A 20,306-nucleotide genomic window follows, 5' to 3' on the forward strand; every position below is an offset into this window, starting at 1 on the left:
CCTTCCCATAGTGAAGGCAAGTACATGGCAAAAAACAAAGCCCTTTCCTTTAGTCCTTAATCACCTTCACCAGATTCAATTTTTTTTTCAGAGAGCCTTTCACAACGAATCAATTAAACGGATTGTACACTATAAAAAATAATTCATGATGCACGTTAGACAGTTTCATTACAATGCCTTACAATGGCTAAATTTTGAAAAAAATGCAGGATTTCAGCTTAAGTGTGGGGGGGGGGGGACCTGTTATATAATTTTTTTAAATGAAACCATTAAATATTTTGCAAATAATTACACTGGAAAGAAAAACAGAGTTGTTGTGATTTACCAAAACCCATTTACCATACATCCCAGTTAACCAAATGGGATGTATGGTCATATACTTCAAATTATATTTTTTTGGATATGGTTATCATTCAGTTATTGTTATCAGAAACCATAAGGCCCGCTGTGATCACATTAAGCAGTGTGGACCTGTATAAAACAGGTGACCTGTACCAACATGGTATTAACCGTCAGTTCAACTGGACTGGATTTGAATCCTGATATATGGTTGGCTCCCATTCAGCCTTTAGGAATCTTTAAAGTATAGGTCCACAGAGACAAGTCTTACTGTGGCAGCAACAAAACAAGCATCAAGAAAGTCTGGAAAACTCACAAAAGTAATAGACAAATTTAAACAATAAATATCCAATTTATTGGCATTTAAAACAGTTTCAATTCATCCATTGAAAATACATCATATGGTGGATATGAAAAGAAACGTTACTGAAGACATTTTCCCTGAAGTAATGGGTTTAAATCTCAACTAAGACCTTTTGGATGGAAATTACATTGCTCGCTCCCGTCCAAACAATTACCCATTACTTTTTAAAAAAAAGATGAAGGGGGAAAATGGCATATAAAAGAGGAAGAAAACAACAAAAATAGTATGTATATATATCTATGACAGCTTTTATGACGCAGGAACAAAATATATGCAAATTTCAATTCCATTGCTTTCAATAATATAATTTACAAAAAATTTACAGCTACTACGATTCTTTTTCTTACTCAAGTCCCTTCAGAGTTGTTATTTCGCCTTTGGCTATTGGTCTGGTCTCTTCTCGTAGTTCTGGTAAATCTATTCGCACTTCTATGCCGCTCTCTTCTAGTACTGCTGCGTAATGTCATCGGATGTAGATGATATTCGTCAGAGGAACACTCTGACTCCTCGTCCGAGTCTAATTCACATTTTCCACAAAAAGTCCACTTAGCCACAGTACCATCCCACTATGATAATAAATTCAGTATTACATCTAAGAATACTCATAATCTTCAAAACATGCCAGAGAGACATACATACATGCACAAAACAAATTCAATGCAGATATTATGAATGTTGTTTTTAACTTTATCACAATTAAAATAAAATTTAATATTATAGTGATTTTCCGCATATACAGGCAAATCTTGTGAGAGGTCACCTGAATAATGTGCCACTTCACTTAGGGGTCACTGTTTTAAAGTCCTGATTGTCTCCTATGGGGTTCTAATGTTATTAAACTCTTGATCCTCACTCTGCTTAAGGGGTCACTTTTATGGAAGAATCGAACAGAAATCGAAATTCTTCAATGCACACAATACATTCAATGCTCAGAGTTCATGGTGGTTTGTCACCATTCAACAGAGCATGCTCCCCATTTCCCTATATAAGGCAGGCTTAAGAGATCTTCAGCCCAGGGGTCCAGCCAGGGGTAGACAGAAGCTCTGCAACAGAGACTCCTCCCCAAATTTTTATGTTGATGAATCCCCCAATAAAGTGTAACTGCTTGTTGCCAATGATTTAGAATCTTGTATGCTGTTATAGAACTAGACATTTTTTTTTAATCTCATTAAGGCGAGAGCTCTAAATGTGCCTCATTTCCAGGCCACACCTAGGTGGATGAATGCATTAAGGGGGCCCCAGCAAGTATGGACAATTTGACCCCAAAAAGTCTACCCCCTTAATACTTTTATTTTTATATCAAAAGAAATTTCTTGGTTTTTTTTTTCAATTTTGTGTTTTACCTAAATTTTGAAGACTCATTCAGTTCTAAAGAAATTACATTCTTTTTCCCAAAAATGACAAATTAGGCATTTATGTTCGTCATGAAAATGATATTTTTACATCTTTTTCATTGTTTATCAACAATGTTTCGGTAGGTATGACAAGACAGCCTTGCTTTTCATCATTAAGGTGTTATTACAAAAATGATAATTTAGATAAGCAAATGATAGAAATTTGTGAATAGTAAAATGTTAGATTTACTAGAATTGGCTATAATACACCATTACTATTGCTTCACATGAAGTGTCACTTAGAAAAATTTTCCAATTAAATTAATTTTCAACATGAGCAAACTTACATTATTTAACATATTTCATTAAAAGAGGTTCATGATAATTTTATCGATTGTATTTTTCTAGCAAATTAATTAATTTTTTTAAAAAACAAAGAGCTAAGAAATAAATAAAAGTGACCTACCGAGCTACTCATAATTTCATTCCGATAAGGATGCCAGGCAACATCTCGTACACAAGTTTTATGGCCACTCAGTATAGTTTTTATTTTTCCCGTTAAAACATCATATACTAAAAAGAGGGGAAAAAACCCATGAATATAGAGAATCTGCAGCATGAAAAAAAAAACTACCTGGGTATAAATGGAATTCAAGTATTAGAATGATTCATGAATAAATAGGATGCCCAGTAAAACCTCTACAAGTTAAGAGTATGATTCTGTAAAATTTCATCTTGCATTGCAAACAATAAAAGATAAAAGAAGCATTTGGACTAGATTAATAACCATTTTCCATTTTGATTTTAAACTATCAAATTCTACGATTATTAGAAACAAATGAAAAACTTTGTTTCTTCCACTGCAAAAATAATGTTGACATTCTTCAGGATGAAAAAAGTTTTTCCAACACTACTTCTTCATCTAACAAGCCCCCCATTGAACATATAGGATGAATGATCAGAATAATGGTATATACTTACTAACAATGCGGCCTTGGGCACAACCAGTATAAATATATCGCTGACCTGTGGTTGCTTCTGGAGAGAAATGGCACCTTATGAGAGTCTGTACAACGCTGTGGCCCCTATATGTCATCAATGATGTGTCACCATCTAATTTTTTCTTTGGTCTGCTAACTAAAATAATTAATATTTAAAATGAGTATGTTTTTGATGTAAACATAACAAAAACAATAATTTGTTTCTATGCATCTCAGATTTTAAATGCAAAAAAACATCATACCCTTGAGGCATACACGAAGAAATGTTTGAAAGATGAATTTGAAAAAAAATTCCATAAGAACTGGTATTGTAATAACATATCCTTTTTCCATTTGTGAGAACTTTAAAAAAAAAAAAATTTATGCCACTGCAAGCTTCTTCAAATGGGGTTCTGTGTTCTGTAAAAATGTCATGTGTTTCTGACAAATAGACAGCTGTAAAAATTACTGTTAATTAAATTTGTGATTATGACATTATCATGACAAGGAAACACATGTGGAGAAGATTTTGGCAGCATAAAAAAATTAAGAATTTTTACGTATGGCATTTTGAACGAATGGCAATGATATGAAATTCAAAGTAATTAGGACAAAAAAAAGCATCATCACCATGGGGCGTATCTCCGCCCATGTTATACCCCAGCATCAAAAGTGGAGTACAAATACAAATACAAATACAAATACAACGCCACAACAGGCAAAATGCCCAACGAGGTGGCTGATAAAAAGATGCCCATAAAAATATGGTTGTCATATGTTTCAAAAATACAGCAACCCAATTAAAAATGCAATTAACACAAATTACAAACAATATATACACATGATAAAATATTATACAATGCCCATAAAGAATACTTATGGTTGTCTTATTCTAAGAATGGATAGCTTCTCGATTTACCCCAACATGTTTATCGTATTTCTTTTTAAACGTGTCAATTGTGTTACAATTTACTACCTCCGGGGGTAAGCTATTCCATTTATTAACAACCCTATTGGAGAAAAATTCCCTGCGACACCATAACCTTGCATTGTCCCTCACCAATCGATACTGGTGTCCCCTTGTAAAAGCAGTCGATTGGCGGTGTACTAAAAGTTCATGGTCCATCCTATCCATCCCATTGAAAATTTTGAACACTTCGATCATATCTCCTCGACACCTGCGTTCATCCAATGTAAACATATTCAAAAAATGAAGTCTTTCTTCATAACTCGAGCCCTGTGTGCCAATAAGGACACGCGTAGCTCTTCTCTGCACCCCTTCAACCAAGTCTATGTCCCTCTGTAGGTATGGTCTCCAAAACCTTACAGCATACTCCAGTCCAGGACGAACTAAGCCTCGAAAAAGCGGAAGAATGACTTTAGGAGAACGCGAAGAGACCTTTTTGAAAATGAGACCAAGCATTCTATTCGATTTTTTGACAACCGCTGAACAATGTTCAGAAAACTTAAGTCGCTCGTCAATGAGAATTCCCAAATCGGTGACTCTAGTTGCATCCGGGATAGTGACACCATTCAACTCGTAAGAGAACCGTGGGTTGTTCGAACCAAAATGAGCGACCATGCACTTATCTACGCTAAACGTCATGCTCCATTCATTTGCCCATGCTGCAATCTTGTTTAAGTTGGTCTGGAGCAACTCCCTATCGCTTTCATTCCCGATTACCCCCATTAGCTTCACATCATCTGCGAATTTGCTAGTAATTCCATCGATACCCTGATCGAGTTTATCGATAAAAAGTGAAAAAAGTATGGGGCCAAGGACACTTCCCTGAGGAACTCCACTTGTGACGTCTGTCCAACCAGAGAATTCCCCGTTCACCATAACTCGTTGCGACCTATCTCTTAACCACGATTCTATCCAATTCAGCAAGTTGCCCCCTATTCCAATCTCGTGTAAACGCTTCAAGAGTTTGCCATGTTGGACCCGATCGAATGCCTTCTGGAAATCAAGGTAAACAACGTCGACATTTTTGCTCTTACCCAAAGCCTTAGTCACGTAATCATAGAAGCAAAGGAGGTTAGTTACACATGACTTCCCCTTCCTGAACCCATGCTGATTATCCGACAATACATTATTCTCGTCTATCCACTTCACAAACTGCCTTTTGATGATAATTTCCAAAATTTTCGAGAGGGAGCTCGTCAAACTCACTGGACGATAATTAGACACCACTTCTCTACTACCCTTCTTAAATATCGGAACAACGTTAGCCAGTTTCCAATCTCTCGGGACGATACCCTCAGCAACACTACTCCTGTATATCTGTGCGACTGGCCCCAACAATTCATTAGCACCTTCCCTGAGAACCCTGGGATAGATATCATCTGGTCCTGGTGCTTTGCTTGCACATACATTTCTTAGAAGATTTAGGACCTCCACGTCTTCTACTTGAATATCGTTGAGGGTTTTATTACCCCATGCAACACCCGTATATCGAATATCATTATCTCCATTAAAAACCGACGCGAAAAAGTCATTGAAAGCACTACACATGCCTACATTGCTCTCTACTTTTGAGCCTCCTATCGAGAGGGGGCCAACTGTCCCCTTACATCCATTATTGACGTATCGAAAAAATGATTTTGGGTCAGAGCCAATGTTATCTGCCAACCTAGATTCAACTTGCTTTTTACTATCCCTTATCGCTTTCTTCAACAGTCTTCTTTTATCAGTAAACAATGATAGGTCACCTCGTCCACTTTTATACTCTCTGAATGCTCTTTTCTTTTCAAGATAAAGGTTCCGCACGCTATCCGTGAACCATAGAGGGTGTGATGTACAAACACGCTTTTTTCGAACAAAGGGTATGACGTCGTGCAAAACAGAGGACAGCTTCGTACTAAATTCTTCCCATTGACTTACCACCCCTACTGATTCCAACCGGTCTTTGAAAACTTCCGCTAACCTTCTTCGCAAAACATCAAAGTTAGTTCTCCGAAAACAAGGAACCAGTCTTTTGTTATCAACCTTACCCGAGGAAAAGTTACAGAGAAATCTGACGATACGATGATCACTGGAAGAAAACTCTTCCCCCACCGAAACATGTTCAACTAGATCCTCAGAACTAGTAAGAACTAAATCCAAAATAGCAGTACCCCTAGTGGCTTCTGATACATGCTGATACAAAAAATTTTCTAGCACCAACTTAAGAAAGTCTCTTTCATACTGATTTCCAGATGAAAGGTTCTCCCAATCAATACCCGGGTAATTGAAATCCCCTAGTATGAGAACCCTCTTTCGCTTACACATGTAGGAAATTTCATCATGCATTTTGGCGATATAGTTTTGATCCCTATTCGGTGGATTGTAACAAACCCCAACAATAAGCTTATGACGTCTTTTGTTCTCAAGTTCAACCCATATGGTTTCAATATCACTTCTCTGCACGTTACACTCTCTAGCCTTCAAACATGATTTCACGTATATCAACACTCCACCCCCTTTCCTATCAGATCTATTTCTCAAAAAAGTATCGTATCCGGAGATGTGTAAGAAAGATTCATCCCCATCGTTTGCCCAAGATTCTGTAATGGCTATAAGATCCAAGTCCTCCACAACTATCATAGCTTCTAAAAAATCTTTCTTGTTACCCAAGCTCCTGGCATTTATTAACACACATTTTAATTTGCCCGGTGGTTTGTTGTCAATCGAGAAGCCATCCAAGTCAGAGGTGGGTAATTCCCCGTCAGTACTGTTGTGATTATCATTAACTAACCCGCATTCCCGACTACGTGGTCTGGGAGTAAAAAACCTGACCTAAGACTATCGTAAACCTCCCAGACCCCTCTCTTATTTAGATGGATCCCATCCGAACGAAGCCACCTATCGGTAAATGCGGGAAGCTCCAAGAACGTGACCCCAAGTGAGGAGCAAATGTCCTTCAGGCCTATATTGAATTGGTGGATCCTACTCCTATATCCCCTACTACCCCTTGGCAGCACTGGAATCACTGCCACATCTGAACCCCCCTCCCTAGCGGATAATAGTAAATCCCGGTATTCTGACAGAGATTCACTAATATTCGCTCCTACCTGATTTGTTCCCACCCACAGAATCACCCAGTAGTCTCATCTAATGTATAGGTCTATATACATTAATTGATAATTAACAGATGAATTGACATCATCATTGTACCCCCCCCCCCCCACTTCAAAGCCTATCTCCACCTATGATCATCAAATAGTGAAAATTAGAAAAAAACACTTTTTTTTTATGCAAGTAGCAAATTCAAAGTAATGAAGAATGAAATATGAATTACAGAATGAGAAACAAAAAAAAAAGACATTTTCAATAAAGTACTCACATCTAGAAGGAACTCTTTGCCACCTATAGTCCCAGTTATGTGATTGTACTGCCTGCCATGATGCCTAGAAAGGCAAATGTCCAAAAAAATTATGAATTTCATGAACCAACAAAATCAAAAATGTTCATACAGAAACACGGAATCAGTGGCAATATTAACAAAAAATTTATGTATTTTTGTAGCTAAGAAATAAGGTATGTACTAGATTTGAATAAATTTGATATTAATAGACATGGTTTTTCTTACACCAAAATACATTGAAAAAAAGAGGTTTTCTGGATATTAAAGGCAAAATGAACTTGGGAAAACCCAGCTTTCTTCACTGGAAATGGAACTATGGTCCTCTTGTGATCTGGGCAAGCACATATTGGATAGTGCACTTGAATAAATTGCAAGAGGATCATGGTTTGATTTTTGGTGATCACTTTTCTTTCGGAAAGACTTTCCGAGTTCACCTCTGCATTAGTCTTTTTTCCTCAAAGTATGGTATCGTTAAAAGTTGAAGAACAATTAATATTTTTAAACTAATTTTTCCAAGAGTACACCAAAAGTTTACCTCATCAATCTTCTATATACATAGAAGGTGGAATTCATATTAAAATGGAATAATAAAAATTATTTTCAAAACATTGTACTGCCAAAAAAGAAAATTGAAATTTTGGAACCATTTTGTAAACTAAAATATTACTTTCTTTAAAAAAAATTCATGATCATCAAAAGAGCTAAAATATACCTACAGTCAATGCTTGTTATAATGGCAATGCGTTATTGAAAAGGTTCCAATAAAACTAATGGTACAATATAAGCTCCGGTTTTCTTATCCATCCTGTTATTTTTCCTCCATTATGACAACCTATAAAGATAATTCAATCCCAATGCACCAACCTTTCGAAGCCGAAGGCTCTGTTGATTTTTTTTGTGAGTTGGGAGGCCTGGTCATTCACACAACTAATGGGAAATAATTGGGCAAAAATAAAGCGGTGAACCACTTACGGCCTGGTAGTTGAGAAACACTGCAATACACCATCTGTTCACCTAATATTAGACAATTCTGTATTGGTTTGTAATGGCAAAATACATGATGAAAGGTCTATGACCGAGGCATGACTCCATTTCTTGAGATAAAAGAGTTTCTCTGAATCCAGATTTAGAAGAAAGGATATGAAAGGCTCTAACTAGGATATAATTACACATCATCCAATAGGCATTCATATTGAATCACTTCTCTTCTGATAAGGGGGGAATACACACACACACACAAGTGGACTTATGTTTTCACATTGGAAATCATCAATTTCTTGTTTACATTCACTCAATGTAACTGTCTCAAATAAGCACAAAGCAATAATCTCGGACCTAAAATCATACATATGTAATAGCAATTAATTATTATGATCATTATTACTTTCTAACCATTTTCATTTGGCAATGCATAATAAATGAATAAAAAAGTTTTATATTCTACCCAAATATGAAATTCTCTTAAGCTCTTCTTTTTTTGCAAACTTTGGATAAAACAACCTCCCAACGTACAATCTGTTTCCCATGAAATGATTGGGATTGTTATAACGAGGGTTGACTGTATTCAACAACATACTTGTTTTCCTTAGGATGTAATTTATAGCAGAAATAGATTAAGCAACACCACACACACAAGTTAACAAAACTTTGCATAAAAATACGCAAAAAACCCCAATGAATGAATTTTCACAGCAGAGATAAATACACAAACACACAACATGCCACACACACACATTATCCAAAAAAAAAACTATTTTTCATCGAAATTTCTACAACTACACTTATTATTACACAGCTATATGTGTATAATTTATTTTATTTATTTTTTTCACAGCAATCTTTATCAGAGAGAGAGAGAAATTAAGAGAACAAAGTCATTTTAATTGTAGAAATTAATATTTCTACAGGCACCAAATCAAGAATATATTAAAAATTCACATCACATACTAACAAAAATAAAACTAATTAACTTACCTCTAGACTAGAGTTAGGAGAAAACTTCCGCATGTCCCATAACTTTATGGACTGATCTTTGCTATTTGTGATGAGATGCCGACCATCACCCTAGACAATAAGACACTGAAATTTATGAAAATGTATGTTTGCCATAAAAATGGGACACACATTTCATTCTTATATAATATTAGTACAGTGAAACCCCCTCTTAAGTCACCTCACAGATGCTGCCATATTTCTCTCTTTTAAGTAATAATAATAATTATAATAAAGGCTTACTCTAAAAAGGCTTCAATGAGAGAACTCCTTTTAGAGTCCTTCTTTTAGTGAACAGAAACATGTTTCAAAATATAGCCTATGTTTACTTTACTGAGTAAAAATTTCTGAAAACTTATTTGTAGAATGCAGATGCAAGATGCAAACCTTTGAATCCACAAAAGTAATACCATCCTCATGACCAATAAGTACCCCGACTGGTTTTGGATCACTTTCACACAGGGTTCTTCTATCCCAGACCTTGAAATAAAGAGAAGATAAATCAATGATCTAAAAAGAAAAGATACTTAGAATATGATTTCTCTCACAGAAAGTTTTTATAGCTTGGCCCAAATACCTATAAGATTACATAGCATTAAAAGTTGAAATGAAATAATATGACACTAAATTATCTGAGTAATGATTAAAATCCAGCAATAGGTTGATGAGTGAATTGAGAGAACGTGACAATACTCCAAAGCAGGGGTTCTCAAACTTTTTCCACCAGCAGCATCCCTTATCCTAATTAACTTTTATCTATGGCTCACCCCAGAGCAGTTTAAAAAGGAATCTCTTCAAAAAATCTTTGTCTGGCTGCCATTTCATGGTGCTCCTGACAAAGGTTAGTCGTGCACAGTTTGAGAACTCCTGCTATAAAGTATGTATCCATCAGTGTGTGTGTATATATATATATATATATGGAAGGACTGGAACTAATGGGGCCAACTATCCCGGGTGGCAAACTTCAGCGAGCTGCGAATTTTAGAAGGGAACAAAAATATCAGTATAATATCATTAAATTTTACAGTGGTGAGGAGCAGCTAAATTATATTTTCCCCCCTCCCCACAAAACTCATAGTTACGGCCCTGGCCCATGGTCTTCTTCCTCCACTATTACTTTGGCTAATCAAGATGTTTCATTGTATTTTGACACGCTTCCAGATTGCAGTAGTTTCTCCTTTTTGCCCAAGAAATCAGCTGTAAATCACTCATATTTATATTATTAATATGGCTAAGAAAAAGTATGAAAAAAATAATATCACAAAATTTTCACACCTTGCACAAGCCATCATCTCCACCACTGAACAGGATATGAGAGCTGCTGTCAGCGAATGCAACTGTATTAACATCGTCCGCATGAGCATGGATCTAAAATGGGTATGATTATGGGGGTTAACAATTAAATCACTGTAGAACAATATAAACAAAGTTTGATCCTTTTACTTAAAGAAGTGCAATTTACAACAGCTTTTTTTAAATTTATGTGCTAGTCTTTTTCTACATAATTATCTTCAAAACGTTCATCAATAAACATCAAAAATAAATTTTAATTATTAGTTTTCTGCATCAAATCCGTTAGAAGAATGAAAGTTCAGAGTCTTATAATGTATAGGGAAGTTCAATTTTGGTTCTGGGGATAGAAGAGAATTTTTCACACTAGAGATGTCTTGATTTCTAGAATGAAGCAAGGCGAATCGTGATCTTAGCACTATACTGTATATCTGGTCTTGTTAATGCTTACAGCGGCAATCCAGAGATATCTCCTCAAACTTTATCTGCTTTACTCGAGTCACCTCAAAATATCTTAGGTTCTTAACACGCTTTTATTTCCAATGTGGCAGTTATAATATGGATTAGGAAAATTTAAAAAAAACCGCTTAAAGAGTTAAAGAATAAATTAGTGTATCAAAAGAAACATTAGGTGGTTTCTACAGTGCACACAAGCTCAAAAACCATCCATATTTTCCTTCGCATTTTTCCATAAATGAACTTCATTAAAAAACTTGAGAACACATTCACTATATATGTAATAAATAACTGAGACCTTTAACGTCCTTTGCCGAGCATATCTATCATACACATAAAGGCACTCATCATTGGCACTATTTCAGACAGAAAAGAAAAATCAGAATTTACATTTCATTCACATATGCACATCTAGAATGAATAATTCCACACTATTTCAATTTTTTTACCCCTATTGTATTTCATATGAAGTAAAAAATTAAAATCAATCATAAATGAAAGAATTAGTGTCTGGACTTATGTCATGGCAAAAGAAAGTAATATATAATACTGTGTTTCTTAAAATTGAAGTAGTAAAATGGCTTCAGAAAGCAAAAAAACATTTTCATGATGAAAAATCAATTTTTCATCTTTAAAATTTGTGAGGATACTCGGATATTTCCAATAATGACTATTATATCCACTCCATTAATAACAAAGTAGTACACTAAATTCTATTAAATATTAAAGTAGTTAAATTTTATTGACAGATATAATGAAACACTTTTATATAATGATACTCAAGGGAATAGAGGAACATATTGTCATAAATGGAATGCGTCAACACTATGAAAAGTGTATCGGGACTGGAGAGTAATATTGTTACATAGGAGATTACTACTATAGAAGGTATCAGTTATATATATATATATAGTTATTTTACTAAATTATGCTTATTTCCTCTAAAATAATGCGGTACATCTGTAAAAAAATTTGAATACTCAGAAATTCTCTCCTAAAAGTTCACAATAGAAATATCCCTTCCTACTTCAGTAGCTCTCATAACTCAGTATAAAAAGAAATGCACACTATTTGATACTCACCCTCCCAGAATTTCTCGTCCATCTTGAGAAAAACGTAAAGCAAACACACAGAATCGTCTCTCATTGGGACAGAAAGCCAATGCATCATGGATCTCTTGATCACCAAAGACATTGCATATATGAACTGTTTAATAAGCAGGAGAAAATAAATCAGGAAATTTGATGTGTATACTAGATTACAAAGAGAATAATTCACCATGTTATAAATTAAATTGCATACAGGCATCCCCCCCCCCCCACCCGCTTTACACAATTTTGCTACAATACAATTTTTATTTTAGGAATTCCAATCAGCAAAATCTGACTTGAATTTTAACTTTAATCCTGGGAATGGACTTGTCAATTGAAGACATATATAACATAGTTAAATGCTTTGACAACGAAATACATTGGATGATGTGGCTGAGCCAAATAATGAAAGAAATTCTCAGATACAACTCACCAGATCTCACTGGTGAACAACGTTTGGTAACACATTGACAATGCTATGAGAAATTTATCAAAAAACTGTTCCAGTGAAACTAGAATTTTCATATTGGCGAGAAACATGCAGAATTCTCTGGCTTTGCTACTAAAGTTTTTGTAAGGAGACAAAAAATGCTGCTTGTCAGCTAAATCCTGGCTATTTCATTAAAAAGAGTTATCAGCCTATCATATCATGCTCTTCAGGAAAGAAAACATCCACGATCATTAGAATGAAGTAGAAGTAGTGAAGAGAGAGAGAGAGAAATATTAATTTATTAAAGCGCACAAGTGCACACACATTTTTCAAAATTCATTCACATATTTCGTGTGGAGTATGTTTTTAGGCCTTAGATGTTTCAGCAACTCAAGAGCATCATAACTGGAGATCTCGCTCAGATGTTGGCGACACAACCTTTCTTGTTTTTCGATGGGTTCAGCTATCCATTCTTTAATCAAATGGCTTGTACGTCACATAGACTTGATAGCTGTCTTCATAGGGAAAACGACGCGAGTGATTCGATAATTGCGAGCACGGGGCAAGGGGACCACTACTATCAATCTTTGCTAACTTTTTCCGACACAACCTTGCCTCTTTTGAGGTAACGGAAGTAAAGTGCTTTGCATCAGTTATTCATAAGTGAATAACTAATTCATTAAATCATTAAAAAAGTTAAAAAGTTCCTTTGCTGTTCAGTTCAATTTTTTTAATACTTCTGAAGAAAACCAACCCCATCCCTATCTTTCCCATGTTAAATTCAACTCACTTTACATGATTTCGTTTTGCGCAACTATTTTGTGGAACCAATTAAGAGCATAAAAAGAGGGATGCTTGTATTTAGTAAGGGTGAAAAACAATAAATGTGTTTACAAATGAAATTAGCCCCATGTTTGAGGGTACTATATATTTTTGCGAAAAATTCATCATAATTTCCTGCATATAACCCACAGGGGCATATAACCACCACGTGAATATCTGAGAACAAATATTATTCTATAATCTGCATATGCACATTCCATTCATTGATCATGAAATCTAAAGGAACACAAAAGGTTGTTGTTTTTTGATTGTTCATAAAATCTTCATTTTTATACACCATCTTATCTTAAACAAAATATTTTTGTAAAAAAAAATATTTCTAAAACCTGAGAAAAAATTCTTCTGTTTGTTGATGGGGTGCAAGCTTTGTTTCTATTGTTTATGCTGATTTTCAATTCTGAATTTATGAAAAATTAAAAATGAATGCTTCCAAAATGATTAATTTTTTAGCAAAATTTAAAAATGGGTCAGAAAGAAGTGAACAAAGGAGTACTACAGGAAAGAAATCCACTTTGAGAAGATTGGAATTAGATTAGAAAACCAAAAAATTGCAGATGCCATGTAGCTGAAAAAAAAAGAATAATAATATGGTTTTGTCAGGCCAACTGTGGCATCAAGATTTGTTGCAGGAATCAATTTGCAATTATTGTAGAGGTGGAATATTTATTATCTGGATTATAGAAAGATTGATCAACAGAAATCTAATAACTCAGGCAATTATCTGTGGCAAGACTAAAGAAATTTTAAAAAATTGCAGAAGAAAACATGTTTCACTAGATTTAACTAAGATTGTATTAAAGATGCAGAGTAAGTCCAGGCCGGTTTCACTGATTCTAAGGAAGATAGGCATTCACAGTGTTCTTTCACAAACTGCTAGAGCAGAAATAAATACTGTAGAAAAATTTGTGACACGATTTAAATAGTTAATTTGGAAGATTTAATATTTAATCAGTTCCGGTAGAACATGATGAGTCCTTTTAATATCTAAAGCTCAATAAATTGAAGGCCTTGTGTATTCAACAGTGCAGCGTGCAAATTGGTGCTATAGAAAGTAGTAAATAATAAAATGCATCAACAAAAGTCAATGTAATAGTTTATTCCCCTCCCTTTCCCTGCTAATAATAAAGAAAAATTGGTGTCTGACAACCAATTGATCAATTTTTTTCAGGCATATAGAAAATATAAACCTGTAATTTGACAGTTTTGCAATTCAACATTAGTTTTGCAACTGATTAGTGTCTAATTGCAAGGCACCATTTTATTTAAATACATAACCATTGCAAAGAAATGTTCAGAAGATCATACCTGTATCAGACCAGCTACAATATACAAAATAACATCCATCGGGGCTGTAAAGAAATGAGCAAATTTATTTCTCATTGGAAAGAAGAAGGTATTATAAGCTTTTTGTTTTCACATTTTTCATACTCACAATTCATTCAGAAAATATTCAAACATTTGCTGATGACAGGCAAACTATAGATACAGTGGTAATAAGTATTGAGTTATGCCAGTGGATAAAAATATTTCAACCGTTCAGTTTTTTACAGAAACAGGTCTGTCATTGAGCTTTCCATTAGCAAAATTAACATGAATATAATCATTGTGATGTTTATGGTATAAAGGGGGAAAAACCAAAAAGTATTAATAATTTACTGGTTGCATTTAATAATGGTTCCATATCATTTAATATAGGATGTATTTTCTTATAGTAAGTTTGAAAGGGTGGTGAAACACATCACAATTCAAACACATAATGGGTTAAAAAATTTTAATTTCATTCAAAATTAAATTTCAAATAGTATGTATCAAAACAAGATTTATAAGATTGCAGATAGAAGCCATTTGAGCCATCATTTAACAGTTTTTTTCAAGGAATTTTGTAGAAGTCATGAGCTTATTTATGTTCAACATACATTTTCACCAGGGCTGGATGAATCGTGAAAAAAATCTGGGCGCCAAAAAAATTTACCCTAAGAAAAAGGTCCAGAATAATGCTTCTCTTGACTTTTTCCAGGGCATAGTGACCATCTTTCACATTGGCAGATACGCTGCTATAAATTCCAAACATTTTGTGCTGCTCTCAGTTTGCAATTTAGTAACTACACAAAGAACAAAGCCAATTCTTTAGTCACCATGACGACTTGGCACTTGTCCAGCCCTGATTTTCACACACTCCACTTGTTAACCACACATCTTAATTACACTTCCCCAATCAAAAATATCCCACATAATTTTTTAAATACCATTAAAATCTCTGATAGCAGTTTTTACAATTTTTTTATTCAAAATCTGGTATTACATTCTGATGCAAAATAAAGTACTGCAGTAGACTAAGTGTTAAAAAAAGATTGATGTAATAATGTTATCATTGTGTGATGTTACTGTAATATAAGATTATACTTCCACTATAGTAGAATTCCATTCAATCTTACATTTTACAGGAAATAACGATGCAGGAATAATCCCTAATTACCTTACTGCTGTGTCCAGTACACTCCAACCAACATCACGGGCTTCAACCATTTTTATGAGTTTGAACTGACTCGAATGAGAATCATACAATCGTATAAAATAATCTGAAATGGCAAAAATTGTTGCCATCAAAACTAAACAAATAAAATATACTGATATGAATGAGCCACACAGTTTTCACTAAGATTTTATTTACTTCAGCAGGTTGCACTACTTCACTTCTGAATATGAAATGAAAAAAGACAGACACAAAGCAAATTTTTATGCTATCAGTAGCACTAGATTACAGTGCACCACAAAAGTTCAGGCACAACACTAATTTTGAGTTTTAAGTTGTTTAATGTAAATTGTGAGGCTTTACACATTTTTTACAGGATTCACATGACAAATGAATACATAATAAACACAAAACAGAAATCTGAAATATTTACTACATTATAGAGAAACAATTGGAAATGCATGCCACAAAAGTGTAGGCAAAATTTTTTTTTAGAAATCATGAAATTTTTTAAACTTATGTGATCACCATTGCTTTTTATACATCAAATATGTGTATTTTAATCGAAATTTCAAGGTTTAATAGTAATTCTAACAAATAAAACCATGTTTTCTCAATTGCATTATTCAGTACGGAAACCCAATCCCCCCCCCCCCCCCCCAGTGGCACATAATATCATTAGCATATTTGAAAGTATGATGTTGGTAATGTCATACTGGTACCAGTCCGATATACTAACAATATAGTGTGCCAACTGGAGAAAAATATTGTTTTCTTCTGCTATGCAAGAAACATATAAGGGTACCACATAGGTTTTCTATTAGGTTGAGGTTTGGACTGAAGGTTGGGCAATCCAGAGCCGAGACATTTTAGCTCTGAACCACTTTGTTTTGTTGACTTTGAGGTGTGAATGAAAGAATGATCCAGCTGAAAATTCCAACTTGAAAAACAAAATATTTATTCAAAATGGTAATAAATGGCTTTCAAGTGTTTCTTGGTACACTTGTGAATTCTGACTGTCATTTAAAAATGCCAATGAAGTTTGTCCATTATAAACAAATGCTCCCCCTACCATCACAGAACTTCCACCTTGCTGTATGCTGAATAAAGTTCATGGATCTTTCTTAGATCATACCAATAATAAGAATAATTGTCTGGGTCATCTATAAATTAAACTTCTTTTCATCATTGGAAAAGTATATGCAGCCATTCAAATAAATATGACATATGGTCTCGATTCCATCAAGACCATTGGAAATAAGTTCTTTACCTATCGAGTCTTGAGGCAACTACTGATAGATAAAGCCTTCATTTCCCACCCAACTCCACTGGTTGGAAATTATGATATGGTGATACATGACCAGAGTTGATGTGCAGTAAAGTTGTTCAATTGTATTTGCTTATGGTGATGTTTTGTGAAGGGTATAAAAATCATTTTGCTCAATTTGCATGTAGCAGAATTTGTGGATTTGTCTGCAAACAATTTCTCTCAAAATATTCAATTCAGTTCTATGTTTTATTTTATTAGCAGAGTGATTTTGTCAAAGCAAGTCCTTGTATTTTTCTTTCGTCATGTTAACTGGTCTCATTCGGGATCTTCTAGATCTCGATTTTGGTTTATAATGTTCACCATGTGCTAGAACTCTACAGATGCCTTGTTCAAATTGCTTTAATTCAATAGAAATTAGAAAATGATTTACCTTGTGACCTCAGTAGGCCTACCCATATTTACAATACTTCCTCGTTCGAGAACTGGGTGGATTTTGGCATGGTGCTTGACTCACGAAAACATTCAAGGTTCATGTATCAACAATGATAAACACCTCTTTGTGACAAACTTATGTGACATATTGAAATTTGCATAAACTATTTACTGTGCCTATAATTTGATGCACATAAAATTCTATTTTTTTAATTTTTTTATCTGAAGTTTTAGCTTTTATGAAACCATCATCTCATACATTCTAGAACACCTGATTTCTGATCTTGAATAATATTAACAAAATATACCCCAATTAGTTTAAATTTTTTTTAAAGAATATACCACTACTATTTAACCATACGTGGACCTTGTCCACATTCTGCTACAGATTTTCTAACGAATTGGAACATACCAGAGTGTGCGTGTACGTGATGTGAATCTAACATGAATTTCTTTTTCTGTGTAATGCTTAAAAATGCTGATGTGCTGATACCTATCATCAACTTTTCTAACTATGAATGATTGAATAATATGATGAATAATTTGATATGATTGAATAATTTTACCATTGTGTGCCTGTTGCTCTCTGTGGCGAGACTTTTTAATGGGGGAGATCAGCTTGCATTTGCGCCTCGAAGTTGGAAACCACAGGAAACCAACTTTGGTCGACTGACCAACACGGGGCCATTGGTGGGGTTCGAGCCTGGGTCCTCATGATGTGAGTCCGTCACAATGTCCACTCGACCACCACAGCGGCTAAAGAATATAATGCATGCCTAAACCTTCGTGGCACACTGTATCAGTCCATATTTTGTGATTGGTTCACAGACACTATTTGCAATAGCATTTAAAAGTATATTTTTGTCAAATTTTCCTGAACACGATAATTATTACTACAGTTTTAGCCTATTTCAAAGTAATGTTTCAGAATGTTTATGCCTTGCTAGAGCAAATTCAAAAACCATTCTTTTTAATTTTTTGTCATACCAAAGTTATTTCATGCACACAAGACCAAGAGTTTGTAATGCAATGCCAACTTCTTTTTCTTTCATGTCTTTAACTAAGAGGTTAGTGTGCTAACTGGTCGGAATGAGGACTTTCAGTCATGTGCTATGCAGAGGTCTTAACAAAAATTCATTTTTTTTTATTAATTAGGAACATAACTCGCAATAAAATGGCAACTAAATCAATTTGATATTAGCATCAATAAATAGTTGAAATCATCTTAATGAGGAAAATAATACTGATTCCCAGTTTATTGAAAATGTTTATCATTAATTTAAATTGTACTATAGAGACAAGAATAGAATTTTCAAAAGAAATATAATTATTTATCTATAGCTAAGTCATCATTTAAATTTATTAAAATATGATGTTTTTGAATACTGTCACTCAATCAAAATAATCGTGATAAATACTGTACCCTGCGCAGCAGTCATGAAAACATCACCGTCTTTGGAAAATGTTCCGCAAAACACCTTGTTTTGATACCTATCTAGAGGCTTCATTTTGTTTGGCAAAAACCTGTCAAAATGAATGTATAAATGTACTGAATAACACATTACAAACACATTCAATAACATCACATACAAAACACATATATAAGCATGAAAAAGAGTACACAGTGTTACATGCAATAAAAAAGTTGCTTATAGAATTAATTTTCTTTTTTCTTTCAATAGTTTTAATAAGCAATCAGACCCCCCCCCCCTTTATACAAAAAAACCTGAAAAAGCAATGAAATCATTAGCTATACAGGACCTTTGCTATACCATACAAACTAATAAGGAATGAAAAATTCACAGTATATGGAAACACTCCTTTATATGTAAAAATTTGATATATCTGTGTTCATTATAATACAAATACAATGCCACAACAGGCAAAATGCCCAACGAGGTGGCTGAGATTATTAATTTTCCATGTATTATGAATCATTCATTCATTACATGCATCATAATCATATGCATCCATAAATCTCCTTTACATGCCAAACTATGATCAGACTTTGGTATAATGCAGGCCTTGACAAATCTGAAAATAATTTAGGTGTCAGCAAAATATCTTAGGCACCAAGCATGTCTTCTGGCAAAATCGTCCAAAATAGCCTATTTTTTCACCTGTCTGGGGCTTAGGGATCCCTTTCCATGATAGCAGATAGGCTAATGAAGCCGAGGCGTACACATAACACAAATTTATTAAACATTTTAGCACAAATTACCAAGACACAAATATAAGACAACTAAGAATCAGACAAACTGAACATGAACATGCTTCTCTGTGTGAGTCAGCGAGTGATACAGTATATATGAAAGATCTTCGTCAGGAGTTGGGGGGGAGGAGAGTTTAGTTTTAGTTCCAGTCTCAAAGTCAAACCAAAACCAAAGATGTTCTTCGTTTTGCGGTAAACAGTGTCCGCCTCAGTAGCCCCCTTCCAGTGACTAACGACACAGTCTGACAACATTATTGAATCTGACAGGATAGCGAACCTGTCTTCCGGAACGCGTGAAGCGGTCTGGTGGTTTCGGAAGCACATTAATTTTGGGACTCACTGTATTCGAAATTGTAGTTGTAGCATCCTCATTCACTGTGAATGCAGGTTTGATTCGATCGATACATACATTTGTTGGTTTTCCATCTATCAGAACTTTAAAGTTCTTTTCTTT

The 20,306-nt window shown here is 34.5% G+C and overlaps 1 protein-coding gene across 1 annotated transcript in view; it reads right to left on the reverse strand.

The window, feature by feature from the left end:
* Positions 1–671: 671 nt before the first annotated feature.
* Positions 672–20,306, reverse strand: part of LOC149070505 (DDB1- and CUL4-associated factor 11) — a 32,923-nt gene continuing 13,288 nt past the window's right edge. Inside the window, exons 6-17 of the mRNA XM_089248916.1 lie at positions 19,064–19,164; positions 15,942–16,044; positions 14,771–14,814; positions 12,184–12,307; positions 11,400–11,457; positions 10,631–10,723; positions 9,743–9,835; positions 9,338–9,427; positions 7,343–7,406; positions 3,019–3,174; positions 2,504–2,610; positions 672–1,269 (exon numbers count right to left, since the gene is read on the reverse strand). Of these exons, the coding sequence (XP_089105042.1) occupies positions 1,051–1,269; positions 2,504–2,610; positions 3,019–3,174; positions 7,343–7,406; positions 9,338–9,427; positions 9,743–9,835; positions 10,631–10,723; positions 11,400–11,457; positions 12,184–12,307; positions 14,771–14,814; positions 15,942–16,044; positions 19,064–19,164 (1,252 nt within the window). The 3' untranslated portion in view covers positions 672–1,050. The remainder of the gene's footprint in view (positions 1,270–2,503; positions 2,611–3,018; positions 3,175–7,342; positions 7,407–9,337; positions 9,428–9,742; positions 9,836–10,630; positions 10,724–11,399; positions 11,458–12,183; positions 12,308–14,770; positions 14,815–15,941; positions 16,045–19,063; positions 19,165–20,306) is intronic.

This window comes from Pholcus phalangioides, unplaced genomic scaffold (assembly GCF_987345545.1).
Source record: "Pholcus phalangioides strain wild (caught in Gottingen) unplaced genomic scaffold, Ppha-v1.0 ptg000021l_1, whole genome shotgun sequence".
Classification (NCBI taxonomy): Eukaryota; Metazoa; Arthropoda; class Arachnida; order Araneae; family Pholcidae; genus Pholcus; species Pholcus phalangioides.